The 22949-nt window shown below is 40.0% G+C and overlaps 2 protein-coding genes across 3 annotated transcripts; both read right to left on the bottom strand.

Moving 5' to 3' along the window:
- Window positions 1–2173: 2173 nt before the first annotated feature.
- On the bottom strand, window positions 2174–6607 carry LOC149318238 (G protein-coupled receptor 55-like). Its single transcript, XM_089508315.1, has 2 exons — window positions 6583–6607; window positions 2174–3280 (listed from the first exon to the last, which is right to left on the bottom strand). Exons 1-2 carry the CDS (start codon window positions 6605–6607, stop codon window positions 2517–2519), a joined length of 789 nt encoding a protein of 262 aa, XP_089364441.1. The 3' UTR covers window positions 2174–2516.
- A 2815-nt stretch (window positions 6608–9422) lies between these two features.
- LOC149318239 (tubulin alpha-3 chain) lies at window positions 9423–18634 on the bottom strand. 2 transcript variants are annotated; one of them, XM_089509279.1, is made up of 5 exons: window positions 18525–18634; window positions 15058–15280; window positions 13440–13588; window positions 12258–12938; window positions 9423–10666 (listed from the first exon to the last, which is right to left on the bottom strand). In XM_089509279.1, the coding sequence occupies exons 1-5, from the start codon at window positions 18525–18527 to the stop codon at window positions 10370–10372; spliced, it is 1353 nt and encodes a 450-aa protein (XP_089365405.1). In that variant the 5' UTR covers window positions 18528–18634; the 3' UTR covers window positions 9423–10369. The 2 variants fall into 2 exon arrangements, with proteins under 2 accessions (XP_089365405.1, XP_089365406.1); XM_089509280.1 differs by lacking the exon at window positions 18525–18634 and adding an exon at window positions 18209–18284.
- Window positions 18635–22949: the final 4315 nt, after the last annotated feature.

Genomic DNA, 22949 nt, shown 5'->3' on the forward strand with positions numbered 1-22949 from the left:
TTTAAAAAAACAACAATATGGAAGCAAGCAGGTAATGACTTTCAGCTACCTCTTGTTTTGGGGGGAAAAGGCCTCTCCTGGGCCTAAAATTGTGGTCGTGGTGGTGGTGAGGCTAAACATGGCAGAAATGCCTCACACAGCCTATAGGGATTGTTGGGGAGGTCATTTGGGTGCAAAAAAATTGATTTTAACAGTGGGATGGGGGTAACATATCAGTATGGGATGTAATTTTTGCAAGTTCTGCTGAGCAGTTTAATGCAGTCCACTAGCTTCCCACCGCTGCCCAGCCGTCCTACAGAATTCCAAGCCTAGCTATGGAGCACAAGTGCTCTCATCAGTGGAAAAAACAAAACTGGGAGTAAACATTGGACCACTTCCAGTCCCCCCTTAACTTTTTTAGACATGGTATGATCAGCAGTGGGTGTTGGGGAGGGAGAAAAGTGGACCTTCATCTGCTGGACATTGTTGACCTATTCTTAAAGGCAGTAGGCTTTGCTAGTAGGATTTGGTTTTTCACTTATACTCCCTGTTAATGATAGTAGCATGAAAATAAAGCACACAGGGTTTGGAATTAATTGAAGCTGGTCTGGGACTTTCTACTAAATTCAAGATATTTTAAAGCTAAACTCTGTTGAGGAGAGTGGACTTATTCTACAGCAACAAGTTCTACTGTGACTGACAGAGGCAGAAAATGCATACCACTAAACACCAGTTTATCTGATTTAGGCTGTAATTCTATATCCACTTATTCGCCCTTGTTGAACTAAACACTGGATTGAACCAATTGTTGTTACTGTGATCCAATGTTATTATTTTGTAAGCTCTAGGAACATATCAAAGTGCAAAATCCCTAAAGTAGGAATGACTACATGTTTAAAAGGACTGTAGAAGGTCTTCTAAAATGTTCATTTGGATGCCTCTGTGCAGACGTAATTAAGTGTGGTTTCTTCATTGCCATTGGAAATCAACAATGGACTCTTCTAAATAGGACAGGATATTCACAGCCAATGGCGCCAGCAGCCTAGCCACTTCCTCTGTCTAGGATTTGAATGTGAAAATCTCTGAGAGTGTATAATTCATTGTAAATGGAATAAAAGGAAATGGAAACGGATACACCATCATTTTATTTCAGAATAGAACATAGGCACTGGAGGTATAAAGTCCACTTTGCTATATAAATCATGTTTGTCTTGCAAATTAGGAAAGAGATGGGTGAACAGTAGCAAATGGAGCCTGAACTGACTGTTCTGTCAACTTTACTGTCAGAAAAGTGAGGATTCATATTGTTATGACCAAGGGAGTTTGCCCCACTATTAGGTGATCAAAAATGGCACAAGTAACATCAGAAATAATCAGTCACAAGTAATCACAAAAGTTAGATGATAGGGCCCACAGTAACCTGTGCAATCAGAGTTTGATGAAGTTACTTTTTTGGACTACAGCATTTGGAATATAATGCTGGCTTGGCCACTGCCTAAGAGTTATAGTTCAAAATAACTTCCCCAAGCAGTCTCCTAAATGTATTCTCTAGTTTGATTTCTGGGAAAATAAGAACACTTCATGTGACATAATGACCAGGATAAGCTTGGGTGTTTCAGTCACTTAGTGAATTTAAAGGGGATTTAAGAAAGCATCAGGCAGTTTGTTCCAACAGGAGAATGGTTTTAATATAACAATCTAATATACAACCCAAATTGAACTGATATACACTCAAAAATATATACAGAAAGGAAAGGGAAAAAAGAAAGAGAAGAGGAAAAAGGAAAACTCCATATATAACTAAAACACAGTAGGACTATGACCCCTGCTCCCAATCTTACTGTATTGCAAAGAAAAATACAAAAGAGAGAGAAGAGATGTTATTCTACAATTTCTGATCCAACTAAATAATCTTACTAGAATTACTAATAATTATAACCACAGATTACATCATTAGATTTCTTATTGCTCAAAAAGTCCATAAATGGCTTCTAATCTTTTAGCAAACAAATAAATTAATAAATCCTCACTTGGTTTGTCTTTTAGAACCCTCGTAAATCTGTCAGTTTGGGCTAACTCAGCAAACTTGACAATCTTCCGCCATCAGTGCTTCAGTCCAAATATGAGCAAATGATACTCTTATCATATATCGAGGAAGAAATTCATATTTAATCTCCAGTTCTTTGTCCAGAATAATAAAGGTTTCAATTTTGACCTGACTATAAAGGCACCAGATCAGATAGCTCTAATCTGGGAAACTAAGGAGGGTCAGCTTTGGTTAGTACTTTGATAGGAGACCATTAACAAACACCAAGAGGGAGGCACTGGAAAAACCACCTCAGTGTGTTCTTTGCCTAAGAAAACCCTATGAAATTCATGGGATCACCATAAGGTGAAAGGCGACTTGGAGGTGTGCACACACAGACATACATACACACTGCATTAAAAAAGGAGAACTTTTTGCTTGAATAGTGGCTTCTTTGTGTTCCTCTTCTATCAGAGGCTGAACAACATCATGGCTGAACTGACAGAATGACTTAATCAACATTAATTGCATTACTCTCATTCGAAACCAGTTTTAGAGACTCCTTGAAAACAAAATAAAAGCAGATTCCATCTAGAAAGCAGTTGAGGTTAGCCCAGCATAGGGTGATCTGAAGAAACGTACGAATGGCTTCCTGGCCATCACTTAGAATACAATTTTTCACAAGGTAATACAATACCAAGGCCACGTGGAAAGGAGCAAAGCAGACCAGGAACATAGTTAGGTTTACTACAAGTATTTTGACTGACTTGCTTTTGATTGTGAGAGGACTGTCTGGCTTTCGGCTCTTTTGCAGACACAAAATGATCTGAACTGTACAGAGGATCATAGCTATTGTGCTGGCAAGAAAGACTGTCTCCAAGGTTACGAGCAAAATTATGTTTTTCCAAATATCTTCAGAAAAGCCATGGAAGCAGAATTTGAAACTATCATCTTTATGCAGCTGGTAGGTACATGCTGTTCCTGCCCAGACTCCTGCTGAAATGATCACACAAGTTATAGCAGCTTTTCTGGGAGACCTCAAGCTCACAGCTACAAAGGGGTGCAGAATAGCAAGATATCTATCCACACATATACCCAGGGAGATGAAGATACTCCCATACATGTTCACAAAGTATAGGCTTTCTAGGAATGAACAAAAGACATGTCCAAGATCCCACTTTCTTTTATCATAGGAAAAGGGTAGGGCAAAGAGTACAAAGATATCTAAAATCATAAGTGTGTTAAATTTTAAATTTTGTATGACCGTTTGGGGGGCTGTTCGACAGTGGAACACACTCCCTTGGAGTGTAGTGGAATCTCCTTCCTTTAAACAGAGGCTGGATGGCCATCTGTCGGGGATGCTTTGATTGAGAGTTCCTGCATGGCAGGGAGTTGGACTGGATGGCCCTTGTAGTCTCTTCCAACTCTATGATTCTATGATTCTACTTGGAAAGGTAAAAACAAAAGGGTAATGTTTCAAAACTGTGGAGTTCAGGCCTCAAAAGACCCTTGTAAAAACACAGATAAGCCTAATTAAAATGGTTACTAAGAATGTTGTATGCATTATGAATGTATGCAGAGACTGAATTTATTTTAATAAAAAGTATGTACACCTAAATAGTCTTCCTATCACATATGCACACAGAGACTGAATTTATTTTAATAAAATTTATGTACACCTAGAGAGACTTCACAGCATCCAAGGACCATTATCTAGAGATGCGAGTGCACAGGAATCCTTTCATATGCTACACATATCCCATAAAGGATCTCTTTCTCCCTTTCCTCTACACATCAGCACTCTCACACTCACAAGCTATATACTGCATATGCTTCCCAGGTGCAGGCTCTTCTATTTAGTATTCAGACCCATGAAGTCCCCTTCCTGGATGAAAACAGCCATTAGCAAAGCTGGAGATAAAACAGTATATATAGTAAGTCCATATATAAGTTAAAAGTGGTAAATAAATTAGATACAGTAATACTAGTTAAAATTCTTACCCCAAAACTGTTCTCCATAGATACAGCCAGAGTGTTCTTGGGCAGTATGTAGAGAATCAACAGTAGGTTCTTTATAAAGCCCTTTCTGCCTTTTCTGGAGCAGGTTAAACACTGCATCTGAAAGGTAAACACTAATCTCCTCCAATTAATACAGCAAAAACAAACAAAGTTGAACAGTATTTAATTAGCTCTGTGCCATTATTTGCAGGAAGCTGCTGCTCTGCTCTGCTGTGCTCTAATGTTCTTCACAACTGACATCACATCTCCATTTGCTTTCATATCTGATGCAGTCATAATGGTATTTTCATATGACTGTTTCAACCAGTTCTCCCCACCAACCATCCCCTATTCTACAAAATATAGCTTAACTTACCTGAAAAGCAGAAAAGAAAATGTTTTTTGATGTGCTTAACTTACTTCACTTGAAAGGTGAGTGACAAGCTTCTCAACCTGAACTTGATTAGTCAGTGGGAAGCATGCTTTTTGAGTCTTCTCCAGGGACCTAATGTGTAACCAGACAATGTTATATTTCCTAAGACCCAAACAGCTATGCTTCAGCTTTGTGAAAATAATTAGACAAAGAATTAGTGGGCAAAAGCTGCATGTAATGAATCAAATGAGACTATGGCGGGATACATACCGCCATTTAGTACGTCTTCTATACTTCCGCACCCCCCTAACCCTAGTACGTATAGAATACGTACAAGATGGCGGCGCCCCTTCCACATGGGCGCCGCCATCATGACGTACTGGACGCACAGCGTCCAGACGTGTCGCGCCGCTTGTGACGTAGCGAGCGCGCCCCTGGCGCCTCGCTACGTCGCAAACGCGACGAAAAAAGAAGCTCCATTTTGGAGCTTCTTTTTCGGTCCGCGCGGGAGTCGGGCCGTGTGAAGGCTCCGGCTCCCCCGCGGACCTACTGGCGGCGGCGGCAGAGCGGCGCAAAGTGGCGGTATGTACCCCGCCTATGCTATTGCAGGATAATGCTCACTTCTGGAGGAAATCACAAAACTGATTTGTGATTTATTGGCATATGTTCAGTCTGACTCGTTTGTGGAATAAGTACGGATGCATGACATTAGATCTATGTTGTACGGTGTATTCATAAAGCATTTGAAAAAAAGCATCTCTAAACAGCTTTGCCAATTTTCCCAATAGGCTACAAGTCATCTAAAGAAAGGTAAACATACAGTATATGATCACATTTTCATGATAAAATTCCCAGATAATAGGCACTTTTCTAGAATGAAATGTCTGGATGTATTTGCGGCAAACAATGAATGGAAAGATCTGCTCCCATCATGAAGAGGCTGCTGCAGAAAACTGGTCAAAACATTACTAATCTGAGTAATGATTAAAGTTATTTATTGAACACACTCTCCTTTTACAGAAAGCTGGTATATATGACTCATGTTTCCCCCTGAAAATACAAGAGAGCATACTATGACAAAATCAATAAATACATAAATGTGTTTTGAATATTCTTAAGGAGAGAACTATCAGAACTAAAAAATACTCAAAAACTTCATTCCAATCCACTTTATTGAAATAAAATGACAAACTCAATTAATATACCAACACATATACAGTCGCCCCTCCATTTTCATGGACTTCAAATCTGCATCCCTCACCCATTTGTGGGCCGCAAACAGATAGGGACAAAATGGTGTGTGTGCTGCCATTCAAGCCAATGGGGCTTGAATATCAGTGGTTTCCTGTTTTCACGGGGAGGTGGTGGTGGTGGTTCCAGAATGGATGTCCCGCAAAAACAGAGGGGCTACTGTACTTATGGATTGATAGATAAGGTGGTGAACAAGTAGCACAGTGTTATATTTCTTCATCAGCAATGTATGAACACAGAAGCATATACATCTCATAAATTTTAACTTTTCTAGACATGTTAAGATTTGAATCCAGCTGCAACTGTACTCATGATGGGTTATGTAAATATCTGTATCTCAGGGAGAAAATTTTCCACTCACCACAGTAGTTACTGTTAATACTTTGGTGGTAGGCCTCCTACTATTCCTTAAATAAAAAGCAACTTATTTTAAGCAGTGTTCATGAGGCAAAAGTTTCAACCTATTCTGGATACCATGTTCTACATATACATCTCAGGAGTGAATGGTTCCCTCTAGTAGCCATCTTTTAGCCAGTTATTGGCAGGTTATGTAGCCATTTTCATCACTGTGGTACTGAGCTGTTACATAAATCCAGAAAGAACTTCTATCTCACTCCAAATGCAATGTTTTCATGTGAGTTCTGTGAATGGTCACAAGACCATGAACTTGGCTTATTTGTAATCACATCTTTATCTATGGCTAACTAGGAATTTACCATCCTTCTAGTACAAGGGTTCCCAAACTGGGCTGCCCATAGTTGCTTGTGTCCTTGAGTGATGAATCATGAGGAAACAAACTCATTTTTTTCCTAAGTTAGAATTGAATTGTTCAGTTTAGATTTGCATTTAATACACGGATTGCCACAACAGACCAGAATAAAAAGCTGGCTGTGGGGCAGAGTGGGGGCAAGGCAACCACCTGCCGGCCACCTGGACACTGCCCCATGCCACCTACCTGACCAGACAGCGGTTGGTACCATGCTGCGCCTTTGGTGCAGCGCTTACATAAGCAGCACTGAAGAAGCAGTGAAAGGGCGCCACAGCAGCAGCCTTTTTGTGGCTCCTTTTTGAGCCATGAAAAGGCCAGATCAGTGCCACAGCATTCTGTTGCAACCTGCCCCTCAAACTTAAAAGCTTACTTTTTGAAGTTCAGTTTGTTCACTTGCAGTATAATGTGTGTTCCATTTGTGGTTCAAAAAGTAGAAATTAAACTTCTTCATCTTCAAATGTGATATTACTTTTTTAGGGGGTGCAAATGCTTAATCAAACATTTTCTTGGGATGCCATTTTCTAGGGAGTGTAATGGAGTCTCCTTCCTTGGAGGTCTTCAAACAGAGGCTGATGGCCATCTGTTGGGTATGTTTTGTTTGAAATTTCCTGCATGGCAGGGGGTTGGTATGGATGGCCCTTCCAACTCTATGATTCTATGAAAAGGTTGGGAACCACTGCTCTAATACAAGAATGGGGAAATTATGGCTCACTTTATGGTTATGCAGGAATGTCCTTTAAAAAGAAAGTACCTACTTTTTGTCCCCAGTTAATCCTTAAGGATGAGAGGTGGGAGGCAATGCTGGCGTGTCGTCGCCAATAGCAAGGAGAGCTATGAGTTACGATATTTCCAGATCAACCAGGAGGAAGACTAGAAAATTGCAAAGGGATCTGGAGATATTTTGTACATTCAAGGGTACAACTAAGATCCCTGGGACCAAAGGGATTCCTAATAACTCTCACAGCACATCACACCACTATTTACTAGTCTGCCACTCTGTCTCACTGTTTTATAAAATGAGTATGGTACAGTTTATTTTATCAATTAAAATTATTTGATTAATATTTCATAATTTAAAATATATGAAGATCATTCACAATACAAATAACAAAAACAAAAACAAAGAGATGAAAAGAAAGAAAAAGAAGAAAAAACAACACACACAAATAACATTTAGGCACAGTACTGTATCCTCTGCCAACAAAGGGGCCTGTGGCCTCACAAAGGATGGAGATATACTGGATAGCAAAGGAAGTAACTTTTTGTGTTGCAAATGGATGTTAAATTTACTGGACGTTCAGAATCTCCCAGTAGTCATGTGGCCAGAAGGAAGAGGTGCTAGCTTGCAAGAGATACCTCTCCACACTATTTGTACTAAGAACAAAAACAGCAAAATGTAAGGCCTAGGACTAACATCTTCAATTCGCCCCACCCCCCGGTATGGTTTTTAACTGACAAAGAAGCCAAAGGAGCTTCGAAAACTTGCAACATGTATATTCAGCACTTTGGTTGGCCCAATAAAGGTATCACTGTTTGGTGGAATTTTTATATTACTGGATCCGCTTAGGCATGGTTTATTTTAGCTTGGTATTTTAGACTAAATAGATGTAGTGAATACCGTGTTGGACTATGGCTGTAGATCAAGGTTTGACTCCCTGCTCGGCCATGGAAAGCCAGTCACCTTGGGTAAGTCACACACACTCGGCCCCAGAAAAGCCTGTGATAGGTTCGCCTTAGGGTTGCTGTAAGTTAGAAGCAACTTGGTGATACACAACAATGGTTAAATATGAGAGCATGGGTGTGTGGCAGAATGTCAATGTATGCTAGAGGCTGAAGCACTGTGATGGTTGAAAAGTTGACCAAGGGCTTGGATTTGGAGATGAAAAGTATTTCAGATGGCAAAGAAAAGAGGGCAGAGATTTAGAAGTGATCTGTTGATACCTAAGAATAAGAAAGTGCAACCCATAACCCAAAGGACAGGTTGGTGAATATGCATGACAGGGCTTTCTCTGCAGTAGCACCACAGCTGTGACATCTAGAAATCAGGTTGGCCTTCTTGTATGCCATTGTCTTTAGAACTAGAGGTGGCTTCTGTGGTTTTTTTAAAAAACATCTTTTAAGTAATGGTTGCAGTAGCATTAGGGCTGGTAGTACTAGGAAATTTAACATCCATTTGCTGGACCTCCAAAATCTCCGCTGCCATATGGCCAGGAGGTGCCAGCCTGCAAGATATGCCCCTCCATGCCATCTTACCTAAGAGAAACAGCAAAATGCAGGCCTATGACAAACACTTTAATTTTTCCCCCTCCTGTTTGGTTTGTAACACCTTGGCTGATGAAGAAGCCAAGTGAAGCTTCGAAAGCTTGCAACATGTATATTGTGCACTTTGGTTGGCCAACAGAGGCATCACTGGTGGATTTTTGACTGGCTTTGCTTCATGGCCAACATGACTACTCCTGGATGCTTTCTAAATTGAAGCTGTCATACCTCCAAGGACTCACTAGAAAAGGTAATGCTAGGAAAGGTGGAAGGCAGTAGAAAGAGGAAGACCACATCCTAGATAGACTCAGTTCAGGAACTCTGCAGCCATGGGCCTGCAGGATCTGAAAAGGGCAGGACAGGGAAGCTTGGAGTTGTCTCAGTTCACCAACTCAAGGGTAGTTAACAAGAATCTTAATACATAGACAGCAATGGTTGTCAAGTTGGTGTTCCCATGTGAGTCATTTGTGTTCAAGATGCCACCAACACCATCTTTTGGATAACTGTAATCTTTTGGCACTGGTTTCAAAAGATGCTGACCATCTTCTAGAAGGCAGGTCTGGCATGATTTGTTTGTTTTATATAATGGAAATTGGCAAGTTACTGACCACACTAATTGGAGACTGAGCTTTGAATGAAATCCAGGTTTAACTGCAGTAGCCACCCGCTAATGCCATACACACTTACATTGCTGATGGTATCTGCCTGATTTTCATATACTGCAGAAAATGACGAACAAAACTACAAGATTTTATACTAATATGCATTTTAATTAAATCCATTAAGGTTTACAAATCCTTTTAAGACATGCACACAGACACTGCCTGTATTCTATCTGTAAATAAAACAATGTCCTATTGATAAAAGATCCCACTGTGTCATTAAAAAAAACTTATATCCATAAGAAAATAGTTTAAGTGTTTTGTTTTTATTCACTTGAACTAGAGACTTATGGTTACTATTACCTATCATGATCCCCATTCTACTCAAATGGTACTTGGGTTTTTGAGTCTGAGACAGGACAGTATATATGAATTGCTAACTACCAAATGCATAAAATATTCTCTGCAAAGCTACTGATCTTCACTTGGAGCCAAGTCTTGATAGTCATGTGGTTTAATTTCAAATGAACAAATACAACATTGAAGTCCAAGTTTATAATCCTATGTTCGCTTTCTGGAATAGACACTGAACAGTGTGACTTAATTCCAAATAAAGATCTATATCCTTGCATTGCAGGCTTATCATACATAACTATTTTAATCTAGTTCAAGATTACATGCCTTTGTGAAAGAAACTTGACAGACCAAAATGATGGGTTTACATACTTTTCCTAAATATTCCTTTTTTCGTTTAAATTCTCATTATTTTTAATGGGTAGCCAATGAATGTAATATGTATTTCTTATTTCTAATGATATTTCAGGTATTATTTCCAATCAAATCCTAGAATAGCCTGGATAAGATTCTATTAGATAAAGCTAGTGATGGAAATAATATATTTAACAGCAATGCTAATGGGAAATAACTGAAGAAATTATTGTTTTTCAGAAAAGATTTATAGTAACTATTTATCCTAGAAAAGTTTAATCTATTTGAAACACTTATTAAACCAAACCTGCTAAAACATTTAGATTTTTATTTGAAACTGAACAAGAGAACCACAATATGAAATTACTCTTAAATGTTGATCATTCAATATTACTGGGTTTCTTTTAATACTCTTCTCCTTCTTCAGCCTCAGCTTCCACAGAATCAACACCCACTTCTTCATAGTCTTTCTCAAGGGCAGCTAGATCCTCACGAGCTTCTGAAAATTCTCCTTCTTCCATTCCTTCCCCAACATACCAATGCACAAATGCTCGCTTAGCATACATCAGATCAAACTTATGGTCAAGACGAGCCCAAGCTTCTGCAATGGCAGTTGTATTACTCAACATACAAACAGCACGCTGCACCTTGGCCAAATCCCCTCCTGGTACTACAGTGGGTGGTTGGTAATTTATGCCTACCTAGAAGGGAAAAAATTAAACAGAATTAAGCCTTCCTATTATACAATGCTCCATCATCCAAGGGAATGCCATTTATACATGAAAGAAATCATAACGTTTTTAGGAGAATCCAATTTCTTCCTTACTCTGAACTAAATTAAGCAGGTAACAATATGTGAGATAAAACTTAAAATATGGAATCTTGGGCAGGATACAGACTGCCCAAAAAGGGTGGTCCGCCTGCGCCTTGTTTTGCTGCGCGAGGGAGCCACAGCGGACAAATTATCTATACACCAATAGATTACACCCTTCTGAATGGTGTACTTGTATTTCACTCCATACTGCCTCCCCATAAATCAGTGTATTCATACCTTAGGATCTGGCTACATATCCTTTTGCTTTTTACAGACATCATTCCTACTCCCTAATGGTGAAATAATTTGAACAATAAATTAAATCTGTAACCCATCAATATCCCAGGGACTTCTCTGGATCTAACTGACAAGTCTGCAGCACTATGTGTAACTTGCCCTAAGAATGCATAAATATGCTGCGCAAAGGGGGATGGAGACTAATTTCGGCTCAAACAGATGTTTTTATTGCCTGAAAGCATGATTTGTGCTGCTAGCTTTAATGACATAAGGAAAATGATGAAAAGTAGACATTATTACCCCCCACAACTACTATACATAGAACTGAATTATGATTATCTCTGTTCTCTGGAAGAGAAATACCTTTGGTATAAAATTGACTACATATAGTATTTTGAAGTATAGTATTCTTTGATGTCATGCTATACAGATGTGCTGGACAATAAGGCCACATGACCATCCTGACTGGGGAGGATGGGATTTGTAGTCTTAACATGTCTGGAGAGCAGAGCTGGAAGTTACTCTGGAGAATAAAGTACCACTTTTATTTAGCAAATACTGGTACATTTTTAATAGGTGGAAACAGCGGACCGTTTTGTTTTTAATTCAGAAGCTGAAATCCTTCACTATTTCATAAAGCTCTCTGAGTTCAAGCCACTTGTCTGTCTCAACCTGACCTACCTTACTAGACTCTCTGTTCTCTGGAAGGAACAATATCAATTATTTTGGCCTATGCCCATAAATAAATCATGATGGTAACAATATCAATATAAAACTTGGAATGCATTGTCTTTTAAGTACTTCTAAATGCCTCGAAAGAGCATTAAAACAGGTCTACAAAAGGATCTAATTCAGGTATGACAAATTTACCATTTTTTCCCCAAAAGCAGCCCAATATTTTACTGGTTTGAGACATTGGTTGGCAATTCTTATTCAATAATTCATTGTGATGAGGGAAGCATTTTCTATGAAAATCAAGTTATATAACTTTGGCTGTTGTCATATGAAAGCAACTTCTATTACCTTGATTTCCAAAGCATGGCCTATGAACAAATGTTCAATTATAGACAGCACAATATCGGCAAAGTACTAATTTTGAATGCATCCACAAAAATAAGCTAAATCAGATTAATTTCTGTTCACTTCTGATTTGTTGAGATGTGCTAAAATATGCCTGCCAGGCGGACAGGGGGCAGCTATGGAGGCTGTGCTAATACAAAAACCTAATAGTATGCTCATACCTTGAATCCAGTTGGGCACCAATCCACAAACTGAATGGTACGCTTTGTCTTGATAGTTGCAATAGCTGCATTGACATCTTTTGGGACAACATCACCTCTGTACAGCATACAACAGGCCATGTATTTACCATGGCGAGGGTCACACTTTACCATCTGATTGGCGGGCTCAAAACAGGCATTAGTAATTTCAGCCACAGACAACTGCTCATGGTATGCCTTTTCAGCTGAAATGACGGGTGCATAGGTTGCCAGAGGGAAATGGATTCGTGGATATGGGACAAGATTTGTCTGAAATTCGGTCAGATCTACATTGAGAGCCCCATCAAAACGAAGTGAAGCTGTGATGGATGAAACAATCTGGCCAATGAGGCGGTTTAGGTTTGTGTAAGTAGGACGTTCAATATCAAGATTACGTCGACAAATATCATAAATGGCTTCATTATCTACCATGAATGCACAGTCAGAATGCTCCAGTGTCGTGTGTGTAGTGAGGATAGAATTATAAGGCTCCACTACAGCAGTAGACACTTGTGGGGCTGGGTAAATTGCAAACTCCAACTTGGACTTTTTGCCGTAGTCAACCGAGAGTCTTTCCATGAGCAGAGATGCAAAACCAGAGCCAGTACCTCCTCCAAAACTATGAAAAATGAGAAAACCCTGGAGACCTGTGCACAGATCAGCCTGGAAGCAAAAAGAGAAGACAAGCAAAACATAACTGTAGTATTGCAACTGTGCAGATATGAAGTACAGATCACTCTTATTTGGCACAGTATACATTTAAAATGTGACTTATTAATATATATGTATGTATGCATTCATTATTAATATATATCTATTCATTAAAATAGTTAGCATTAGAATCCATTAACCATAAACACCTTTACCCACTTAGTTCTTGGAAGAATCATCACTTGAAATAAAGATGTGTTTAGAAATCGGGTGTAATGATTAGATATAGTTTTTTTAATGCCTTGTTTAAATATTCTGATCTTTTCATGGCAAAAATATGAAATGTTAATTTGAGGCCAAGTAATATACTTCCCATAAAGTTCACCCAATAAAATACCCCTCTCATAACATATTTTTTTCTGAAAATACTGTTAAGAAATATTTATTGTCTTTTCAATTTTTACATTAACATAAAAATGCATTATCTGCACCCACTCTCACTGTTGAACTCACCAACTTGCGAATTCGATCCAGCACTAGATCAACAATCTCTTTTCCTATGGTATAATGGCCTCTAGCGTAATTGTTAGCAGCATCTTCTTTTCCAGTAATAAGTTGCTCAGGATGGAACAACTGCCTGTAAGTGCCTGTACGCACCTCATCTGCAAAAGTTTTAAAAAGCAACTGTTTACTTGACTGTAACTATTCCAATCTTCTACCCAATATATTTTTTATTTTGACACCTTGTGCAATTATAACACCAATATTATTTCACACTCTATTACTACTCTTAGTCAATTAATATGACCTTTATTTTTTATGATTACCACTAACATAGTATTATTGTGCCTAATGTCTCATGAAACAAAGATTATATATGCCCAGTTAGGTGGGAAATGTGATAGTTCCATTGCAAAAGTTTAAATAAAAATCTGGGAGAGGAGATAATGAGGTATTTCTAGATTCTGCTTTTACTTGAATAAATTGTGATTTTGCTGCACAGAATAATAGCCAGTGGTCCAAAACACACTGCAGAAATAATCCAGTCTGAAACCACTTAACTGCCCTGGCTCAGTGCTAGGGAATCCCAGGAATTGTAGTTTATCGTGGCACCAGAGCTTTCTGATAGAGAAGGCCAAATGTCTCACAAAATTACAGTTCCTAGAATTTCCTAGCACTGAACCAGGGCAGTTAAAGCTGTCTCAAACGAGATTATTTCTGCAGTATGTTTTGGACCAGTTTTTGTCACAAATAAAAGCAAACTCAAAGGATGTCTGTAGATTACAAGTAGTCCAAGGTCTGTTTGCAGAGCTGATTTATGTTTATTCGGTGCCACCCTTAACATGATTTTTCAGAACTTACTCCTCTCCTATGTTCAGCAAAATCCGCTAAACTTAGAAAACCTATCACAATTTTTCCTGCAATAGCTAGACAGTAAATGCTTCAAGTTGTCTTAGTTCCAAAACAAACTGCTGAAATAACCCAGTTTGAGACTGCTTTAACTGCCCTGGCTCAGTGCTACAGAATCCTGGGAATTGTATTCTACTGTGGTCCCAGAGCTCTCTGACAGAGAAGGTTAATGTCTCACAAACACTACAGTTCCCTGAATTCCCTAGCATTGAGCCAGGGAAGTTAAAGCAGTCTCAAACTGGATTATTTCTGCCATGTGGCTTGGACCTGCCTCATCAGACCATTCTTTTGAATGACTTCAAAGGAAAATAAAATACTTTGAAGTTCGAAAGAAAAAGTGTGGCCCAGAATTAGCTATTTCAAATCAGCCTGTAAATAATTTTTTCTTGCTTCTTTCTGCATTTCTTAGATATTGGCATAATGTACAACAAAAGAAGAGGGCAAATGGTTATATAGAAAGTGAAGCTCATTGCAAAACAGCCTTTTGCCTACTTCCAAGTACGCATTATTTGTTAGGTAAAACAGTCTTGTCTAAATGAAACTGGGAAACTAACTCTGAATACTTGTGAACACAACCCATGTTAATAAAATGGATTAGTTAAATTATACTGAGTGTTGCTTAGATAAACCCATTGTATTAATAGTGTCCAAAATGCTGGACACTATAAAAGCAGAAAATATACTGTAATTTGATTGTATGAATTAAAACTCATATACATACCAACCACAGTTGGTTCAAGGTCCACAAAGACAGCCCTGGGCACATGTTTACCAGCTCCCGTTTCACTAAAAAATGTGTTAAAGGAATCATCACCACCTCCTATGGTTTTGTCACTCGGCATCTGACCATCAGGTTGGATTCCATGTTCAAGACAATACAATTCCCAACAAGCATTACCAATCTGAACTCCAGCCTGTCCAACATGGATAGAGATACATTCACGCTGTTAAATTAAAAAAAAATTGGGGGGAGAGGGGGAAGAAAGAAAACAAGCAATTTTAAAAATGCATATTACATAGCACCACAAAAAAGCAAACCGTTGAACAAACCATGCATTTAACAATATGACATTCCCTTTAGATATTGAAAGTTGATCATTCCTTTCAAATATAGTCTTCTTGCTCTAATAAACATTTTTTCCTTACAATCTGAACTCAAGCGCTCAATATCTACCACGCAAATTTCTTAACATTTTCTCTCAACATTCTCCTAACCAGGTGCTACAAAGTCAGGCCTTGCAAAAATTATTTCTTCTTGTTGTTAACTGCCCTCAAACAGACCCTGACTCATGGGGACTCTGTGGATGAGACACCTCCATTTCCATCCCTGTCCTCCACTACTCTGCTCAGGTCCTGTACATTCTATGCCCATGACCCCCTTAATTTAGTCTATCCAACTGGCATGTAATCTTCCTTGGTTACCTTTCCCCAGCATTAGTGTCTTTTCTAGTGAGTCCTTTCCTATAGTGGCCCTATGAAAGAATTCTCCAAACCTCCCTATTCGCAACCTTTCTGCTTAGGTGCTGTAAATTCATGCCTGTGACCTCTCTGATTGAGCCTATCCATCTGGTGCAGGGCCTTCCTCTCTTTCTACTGCCTTCCACATTACTTGGCATTATTGCCTTTTCTAATGAGTTATGCCTTCTTATGATGTGGTCAAAGTACGACAGCCTCAGTTTTGTCATCTTGGCTTCCAAGGGGATTTCAGGCTTGATCTGTTCTAGGACCCATTTGTGTTGTCTTTTTGGCAATTATTTAATCCTCATTAATAATTATAAATTATACTAAGTCCCCTCACACTATTAGCCCCCTCCTTGATTTCACCACAGCATCCCCACATTTTGTTTATCCAATGACAACCTTCCCACCCGGTGACCAAAGGTCCTCCTTTTCCAAGACCTGTCCTACATTACAGCCTTCTGTCCAGGAGGAATTCCAAAATGCCCTCCATTTTGAGCAGGACTAAGAAGCATGAATTCGCTTTTCTGGGTATTTTTGGTCAGGGTGACCAGTCATCCTCCTTTTCCAGGACATGGCCTACATTTCAGCCTTCTGACTGGGAAACATTTGAAAATGTCCTTCATTCTGAGCATAACTAAGGAGCCTGAACTGACATTGATATGGCTGTTTTTAGTTCAGGGTGACCAGCTGCCCTACTTTTCCAGGACATGCCCTACTTTTCAATAATCTGTCCAGGAGGAATTCCAAAACGCCCTCCATTTTGAGCAGGGCTAAGAAGCATGGATTGACATCGATATGAGTGTCTTTACCTTTTCTTGGGTCAGGCCCTAAATTTTTCTTGAACGTCCCAGATCAGCTATTCCCAAACTCTGGCTTTCATGGTGCTTTAAGATAAAGACTTCAGCTCCAAAAAACCCTAGATCCAAATTGGGCCCAGATAGCTGAGGTTTCTGGGAGCATAAGTCCAAAACACCCGGAGAACCAGAGCTTGGGAACAGGTGTCCTCCATCTCACGGTGCCTTATCCTCCTTGGCAGTCAGGACCCTGGCTTCTCTCCCTAAATTGGCATCCTCCATGGTGTCATTCCAGAGGCAGGCAAAGGTTTAGGGGGGGGGGGGGGTGTTTCCTCTTTGAAATTTTAAAAGGGCATCCAATTTAAAACACTTCAGACGTGCCACAATGTCAGATAAAACAAACAAAAAATGATCCAGTTTCGATCTTTTTAGAATTGCCGAGGGGAGCGTCGAACTCTCCCAAAATGCTTGGGACCAGAAGTGTCCTGGATTTGTGGATTTTTGAATGCCTCAGTTTGGGAGATGAGACCTGTCCTAAACACAAAATCCATTTATAGTTTATTGTGGGTTTTTTGGGCTACGTGGCCATGTTCTAGAAGAGTTTATAGAAGGGAATAAACTCTTATAGAACATGCCCACATAGCCCCAAAAAACCACAAAAAACTATGAATGCTGGCCATGAAAGCCTTCAACTTCACGAAACCCATTTAGGTCCAAAACACACTGCGGAAATAATCCAGTTTGAGAGTGCTGTAACTGCATTGGCTGAATGCTAGGGAATTCTGGGAACTGTAGTTTTGTGAGATGTTGAGCCTTCTGTCAGAGAGCTCTGGTGCCACAATAAACTACAGTTCCCAGGATTCCCTAGCACTGAGCCAGGGCAGTTAAAGCAGTCTCAAACTGGATCATTTCTGCAGTGTGTTTTGGACCATATACACCTCGTACACACACACATGCGCATGTGTGTTAGGTGCCTTTCATGCCATTCCCGACTTATGGTGAACCTATTATGGGGTTTCCTTGGCTAGATTTTTTCTTTATCATCCTCAAAACTGTGTGCTGTGAGGGCCTTCAATTCTTCTTCTTCTTATGTTTCTTTATGCCCCGCCTTCCTCCCAGCACAGGGACCCCAAGGCGTTGCTCGAACCTAAATCTTGGCAAGGTTTGCCCAGAGGCTTGCCATGGAGTGGCAAGAGGCTGAGAGAGTGTGACTTGCCCAAGGCCACCCAGTGGGTTTCATGGCTGAGCTCGGACTCGAACCCTGATCTCCAGAGGGAGGCACTAAAACAAAGGGCAGTACTTGCCCACAGACAGTCATTGGAGAATACTTTCCCACGGAGAATCATGGGCAATACTTGCTCATAGGGAGACACTGGGGATTGCTTCCTCATAGAGAACCATTGGAGAATACTTTCCCATAGAGAATCATGGAGATAGCTTGTCCATAGGATTAGTTGCCCATAGAGCATCGTGGAGATTGCTTGCCCATAGGGAAGTATTATTCTCCAATGGCTGTGCAAGGGCAAGCATGGCTTCCCTACGGGGCAAGCGCTGTCCTTTGCTTTCAGTACAGCCCTGTGTGATTAATCCCACTCCCTTTGTGGCTGGAGCCCCTACCATGGCGAGGCTGGGGCTTTCAGCCTTCCCCGAAGCGCTGCTGTCTCGAGGGCAACGGCCGCAACCGTTTGGCGCCTTTCCGAGGCCGCGCGGGCGCACGCCATTGGCCGAGGAGGCCGCTCGTTCCCCGTCAGCCAATGGCGTGCGCCCGCGCGGCCTCGGAAAGGCGCCAAACGGTGGCGGCCGTTATCCTGGCGCTTACAAGGGAGGCGGGGCACTGGCTTCGAGCCTCCCTCTTCGCCCCTGGACTCCACACACAGAGCAAAACACTCCGCTGTCCCAGAGCCTGAGGCTAACCAAGCCCTCCCTCCCTCACCATGGTGCCTCGGCTATCGGCTGCTCCCTGCTCGCGCCCTCAACGTCCGACTCTAATTGAGGATTGGCGTCGACTAACCGACCGTTAGAGACTAGTGGAGACTAGAGATCAACTGCCTGCCTCGCGCCCCGCCCCCTTTCCCCCCCCTCCCAGGCCCAACCCCTCGCGCCCTATTGGCCAGACCGGCTGCGGGGCCGCACGGTGATTGGTCGAGCGGGTTGTCCTTCTACTTGAGGGGGCGGTGGCCTCTAGTGTGGAAGGGCCTTGTTGGGAAGTTTGGGCGGGAAATGGTAGTAATAATAATAATGATAATAAAAATTATTAATTATTAATATAATTATATTAATATAATTATATCATTATTATTATTATTATTAATTTCGATCCTGCCTATTATTAATTGCTATCCTGTCAAGGTCAATTAAAAACCATATCAATAGTAATATATATATATATATATATACACACACACACACACACATATGTATACATACTTTATTATTATTGATATGTTTTATTGGTTATTATTATTATTGATATGGTTTTTATTGATCTTGATGATTGATTTTATTATCCCATCTCCTCAGTCAAGATCAATAAAAACCATATCAATAATAATAATTTATTGCTATCCTGTCTCTTCAGTCAAGATCAATAAAACATATTAGTAATAATAATAATAATAATAATTAATTGCTATTCCCGCCTCTTCAGTCAAGATCAATTAAAAACATAATAATAATAATAATAATAATAATAATTTATTGCTATCCTGTCTCTTCAGTAAAGATCCATAAAAACATATCAGTAATAATAATAATAATATTAATTTATTGCTATTCCCGCCTCTTCAGTCAAGATCAATTAAAACCATATCAATAACAACTGACATAATAATTACAACATAACAATGACTATGTTAAAATACAGTTAATTATAACAATCACAAGAACAGGACATTGTGGGGTAGTCATTAGGATAGTCCATTGGCTGCTAAGGGAGCTAAGAGGTTTTGTTGTTGTTGTTGTGTGCCTTCAAGTCGTTTCTGACTTATGGCGACCCTAAGCCTCACCTATTGCCACTGCCCTGGTGACGCAATGGTTAAATGTCTGTACTTGCAGCCATTCGCTCACAAACCACAAGGTTGCGAGTTCAATACCAGACAAGGGCTCAGGCTCGACTCAAGCTTGCATCCTTGCAAAGTGGCTAAAATGAGGACCCAGCTTGTTGGGGGCAATTAACTTACAGTTGTAAACCACTTAAGAGACTGTTCAACAAACAAAACAACACACAGATTAACATTGAGACCACCCCTCCCAACCCAGGGTCACACAGTATATGTGTGTGTATTTGTATGTGTGTGTATATATATGTGTGTGTATGTATGTGTGTGTGTGTGTATGTATGTGTGTGTATACACACACACACACACACACACACACATATATATATATATGTCAAATCTCTTCCATGTCAGCTTTCTTTGAAGATGTCAGCCACGGATGCTGGCCAGCAATAAACTCTTCTAGAACATAGCCACATGGCCAAAAAACCCACAAAAAATATGGATGCTGGCCATGAAAGCCTTCGACTTCACACTTAGAGACTGCTTAGGTGGCATGAAGCAGTATCTAAATGAAGCCGCTATTGCTATCATGGGGTTTTCTTTGTGAGATTTGCTTCAGAGGTGGGTTGGCATTGCCTTTCCCTGAGGCTGAGAGAGTATGACTTGGCTGAGGAACGTAGAAATGTATGCCAAACAGTTTAAAGTCATTGCAGAGATTAAGAATAAAACCCCGGAATTGTTGTGTCTGGTGATGCAAATTTATTTAAGATTGCTATTAGAACATGGGCCGGCCATGGAAACCCACTGAGTGACGCTGGGGGAGTCACACTCTCTCAGCCTCAGAGGATGGCAATGGCAAAGTCCCTCTGAAGAAACCTGCCAAGACAACCCCATGATAGGTTTGCCTTAAGGTTGCCATAAATTCAATAATACACAATAACACGAGCATTAGAACTAAACCAAGGTTGTTAAGACCTCGGAATGTATCTCCTCAGACTGGGAGAAGAAGGGGCATTAACATGGGGGATGAGATTCAGCTTAAACAACTGTAAAGTGATGCATGTTGGGTTTTTAAAAAACCCAACAATACTCAGATTTCATAGGTCAAAAACACACTGCAGAAATAATCCAGTTTGAGACCACTTTAACTGCCCTGGCTCAATCCTAAAGAATTATGGGAACTGTAGTTTTGTGAGACCATTAGCCTTCTCAGAGAGCTCTGGTGCAACAATAAACTCCAGTTCCCAGGATTCCCTAGCACTAGGCCAGAACAGTTAAAGCGGTCTCAAACCAGATTATTTCTGCAATGTGTTTTGCACCATACTGATGTGCAATCTGGGCTGATGAACAGTTGCTCAAGTAAGGAAACTTCAGGTTGTGATAGGCAGACAATGAAAATACTGGCCTTGTGTATAGCTTCTTTTGTGTAAAACAAAAACAGATTCCTTGTTGGGTGTAACTGTTGTGTGCCTTGTCATTTCCAAGTTATGGCAAACCTAAGATGACCCTACCATCAGGTTTTCTTGACAAGTTTCTTTGGAGGGGGTCTGCCATTGCCATCCTCTGAGGCTGAGAGAGTGTGACTTATCCAGGGTCACCTAATGGGTTTCCATGGCTGAGCAAGGATTCAAACTCTGGTCTCAGTATCCTAGTACAATGTTCAAACCACTACATCATGCTGGTACAATTAGAACAGGAATAAAAGAATGAAACAGTATCATGCTGTCCTTACACTACTGCACTATTATTTAAAATCACATATAGCCATAGGCTATTGCAGCCATGCACAATCCATGGCACAATCACACGGGGAATGCTGTGGTCAGTTCTGGTATCTAAACTATTTTTTAAAAAAGATTATACAGTTGGAAAAGTTGAAAGAAATGATTTAAAAGTTAGTATTTTTTATTTCTGTCCCACTACTTTCAGATACAGATGGAAACATGGAGGGAGTGGGCCTCCTTGGTGGGTCCTCCCAATCTCCAGACTCTCCTTCCTAGAAAGCCTAAACTGGCATTCTCCATTGCCATTAAAAAACTTTGTGCATGAAACAAAGTTTGTGTATGTTGAACCATCAGAAAGCAAAGATGTCACTATCTCAGCCGACCATGAAAAAAAAAGTTTTGGATTTTGGAGCATTTCAGATGTTGGAATTTTGCATAAGGGAGACTCAACCGATTTTCAATCTGTCCAGAAATCAGATGGTAAAACACAACTGCAGGCTGCTTCAGTTTGTTAATTGAAACTGTATGGCTTTCAGTGAACAAAGTGAAGTGGCCCAAAAACTGCAGGTTGCAAAGTCTGTATCAGACATACTTGCTATTTATAACACTTTTTTCTATTTATTTTTGATACAATCTTAATCCTAATCCTATTAATTATGTTTACTAAAGAAAAAAAGGCCGTGAATGTTTAGTATACATTGCTAGTGTAAAACATCACATTTCATATTCTTATTTAAAATGGAAAAAAATGTTTCAAAATACGTACATCTTTCAAAATACATAGCAAAACCCTATTTTGCCTATGTAGCACAATAGTGTGGAGAATAACATTCAGAGCTGATATTCAAAATGCTAAATTTATCTGGAACAGTTTTTGCTCCTGCCACAAGGAGGAAGCAGAACCCACATTTAGAGAAACTGCATGGGATTTAAGCAAAGATGCTTTTACCGTCTGAGATAAAAGAGAATTTAAAAGGCTGGGATAGTTACAATTTGCTGTTTTCTAGAAATCTCCAACTTCAGTAGAACTTCATGGCATGTCAAGGAATTTCTCTGTCTGCTGATATGTGTTGAACTCAGATAAAGGAAACGATTCAATTTAAATGAATTTTTCTAAACAGAATAAATGTTTATTGTGAACCAGCCTATAGTTTCAAAATGTCTGGCAAAGCCAGGCAGGGATCAATTTTCTGTGTTAAATGTAAGTGAAAAATCCTTAAAGTGGCAGCTTAAAATCACTCATGGAAGTTTTTCTGAACAGGATAGACTTATGGGGACAGTCCCCACAGCCATGACCCAAAGCAGAGTCCAAAAATGCAGATACTCAACATCTTTATCAATGACTTGGAGGAAAAAATTGGGGGAATACTTATCAAATTTGCAGATGACACCAAATTAGGAGGAATAGCTAATACTCCAGAGGACAGGATCAAAATTCAAAATGACCTGAATAGACTAGAAAGCTGGGCCACAGCTAACAAAATGAAATACAACAGGGAGAAATGTAAGGTACTGCACTTAGGGCGAAAAAATGAAATGCACAGATATAGGATGGGGGACACCTGGCTTAAGGAGACAACATGTGAAAGGGATCTAGGAGTCCAAGTAGATCACAAGTTGAACATGAGTCAACAG

This window comes from Sceloporus occidentalis, unplaced genomic scaffold (assembly GCF_023333645.1).
Source record: "Sceloporus occidentalis isolate IW3139 unplaced genomic scaffold, rSceOcc1.0.p SCAF_2, whole genome shotgun sequence".
Taxonomy (NCBI): Eukaryota; Metazoa; Chordata; class Lepidosauria; order Squamata; family Phrynosomatidae; genus Sceloporus; species Sceloporus occidentalis.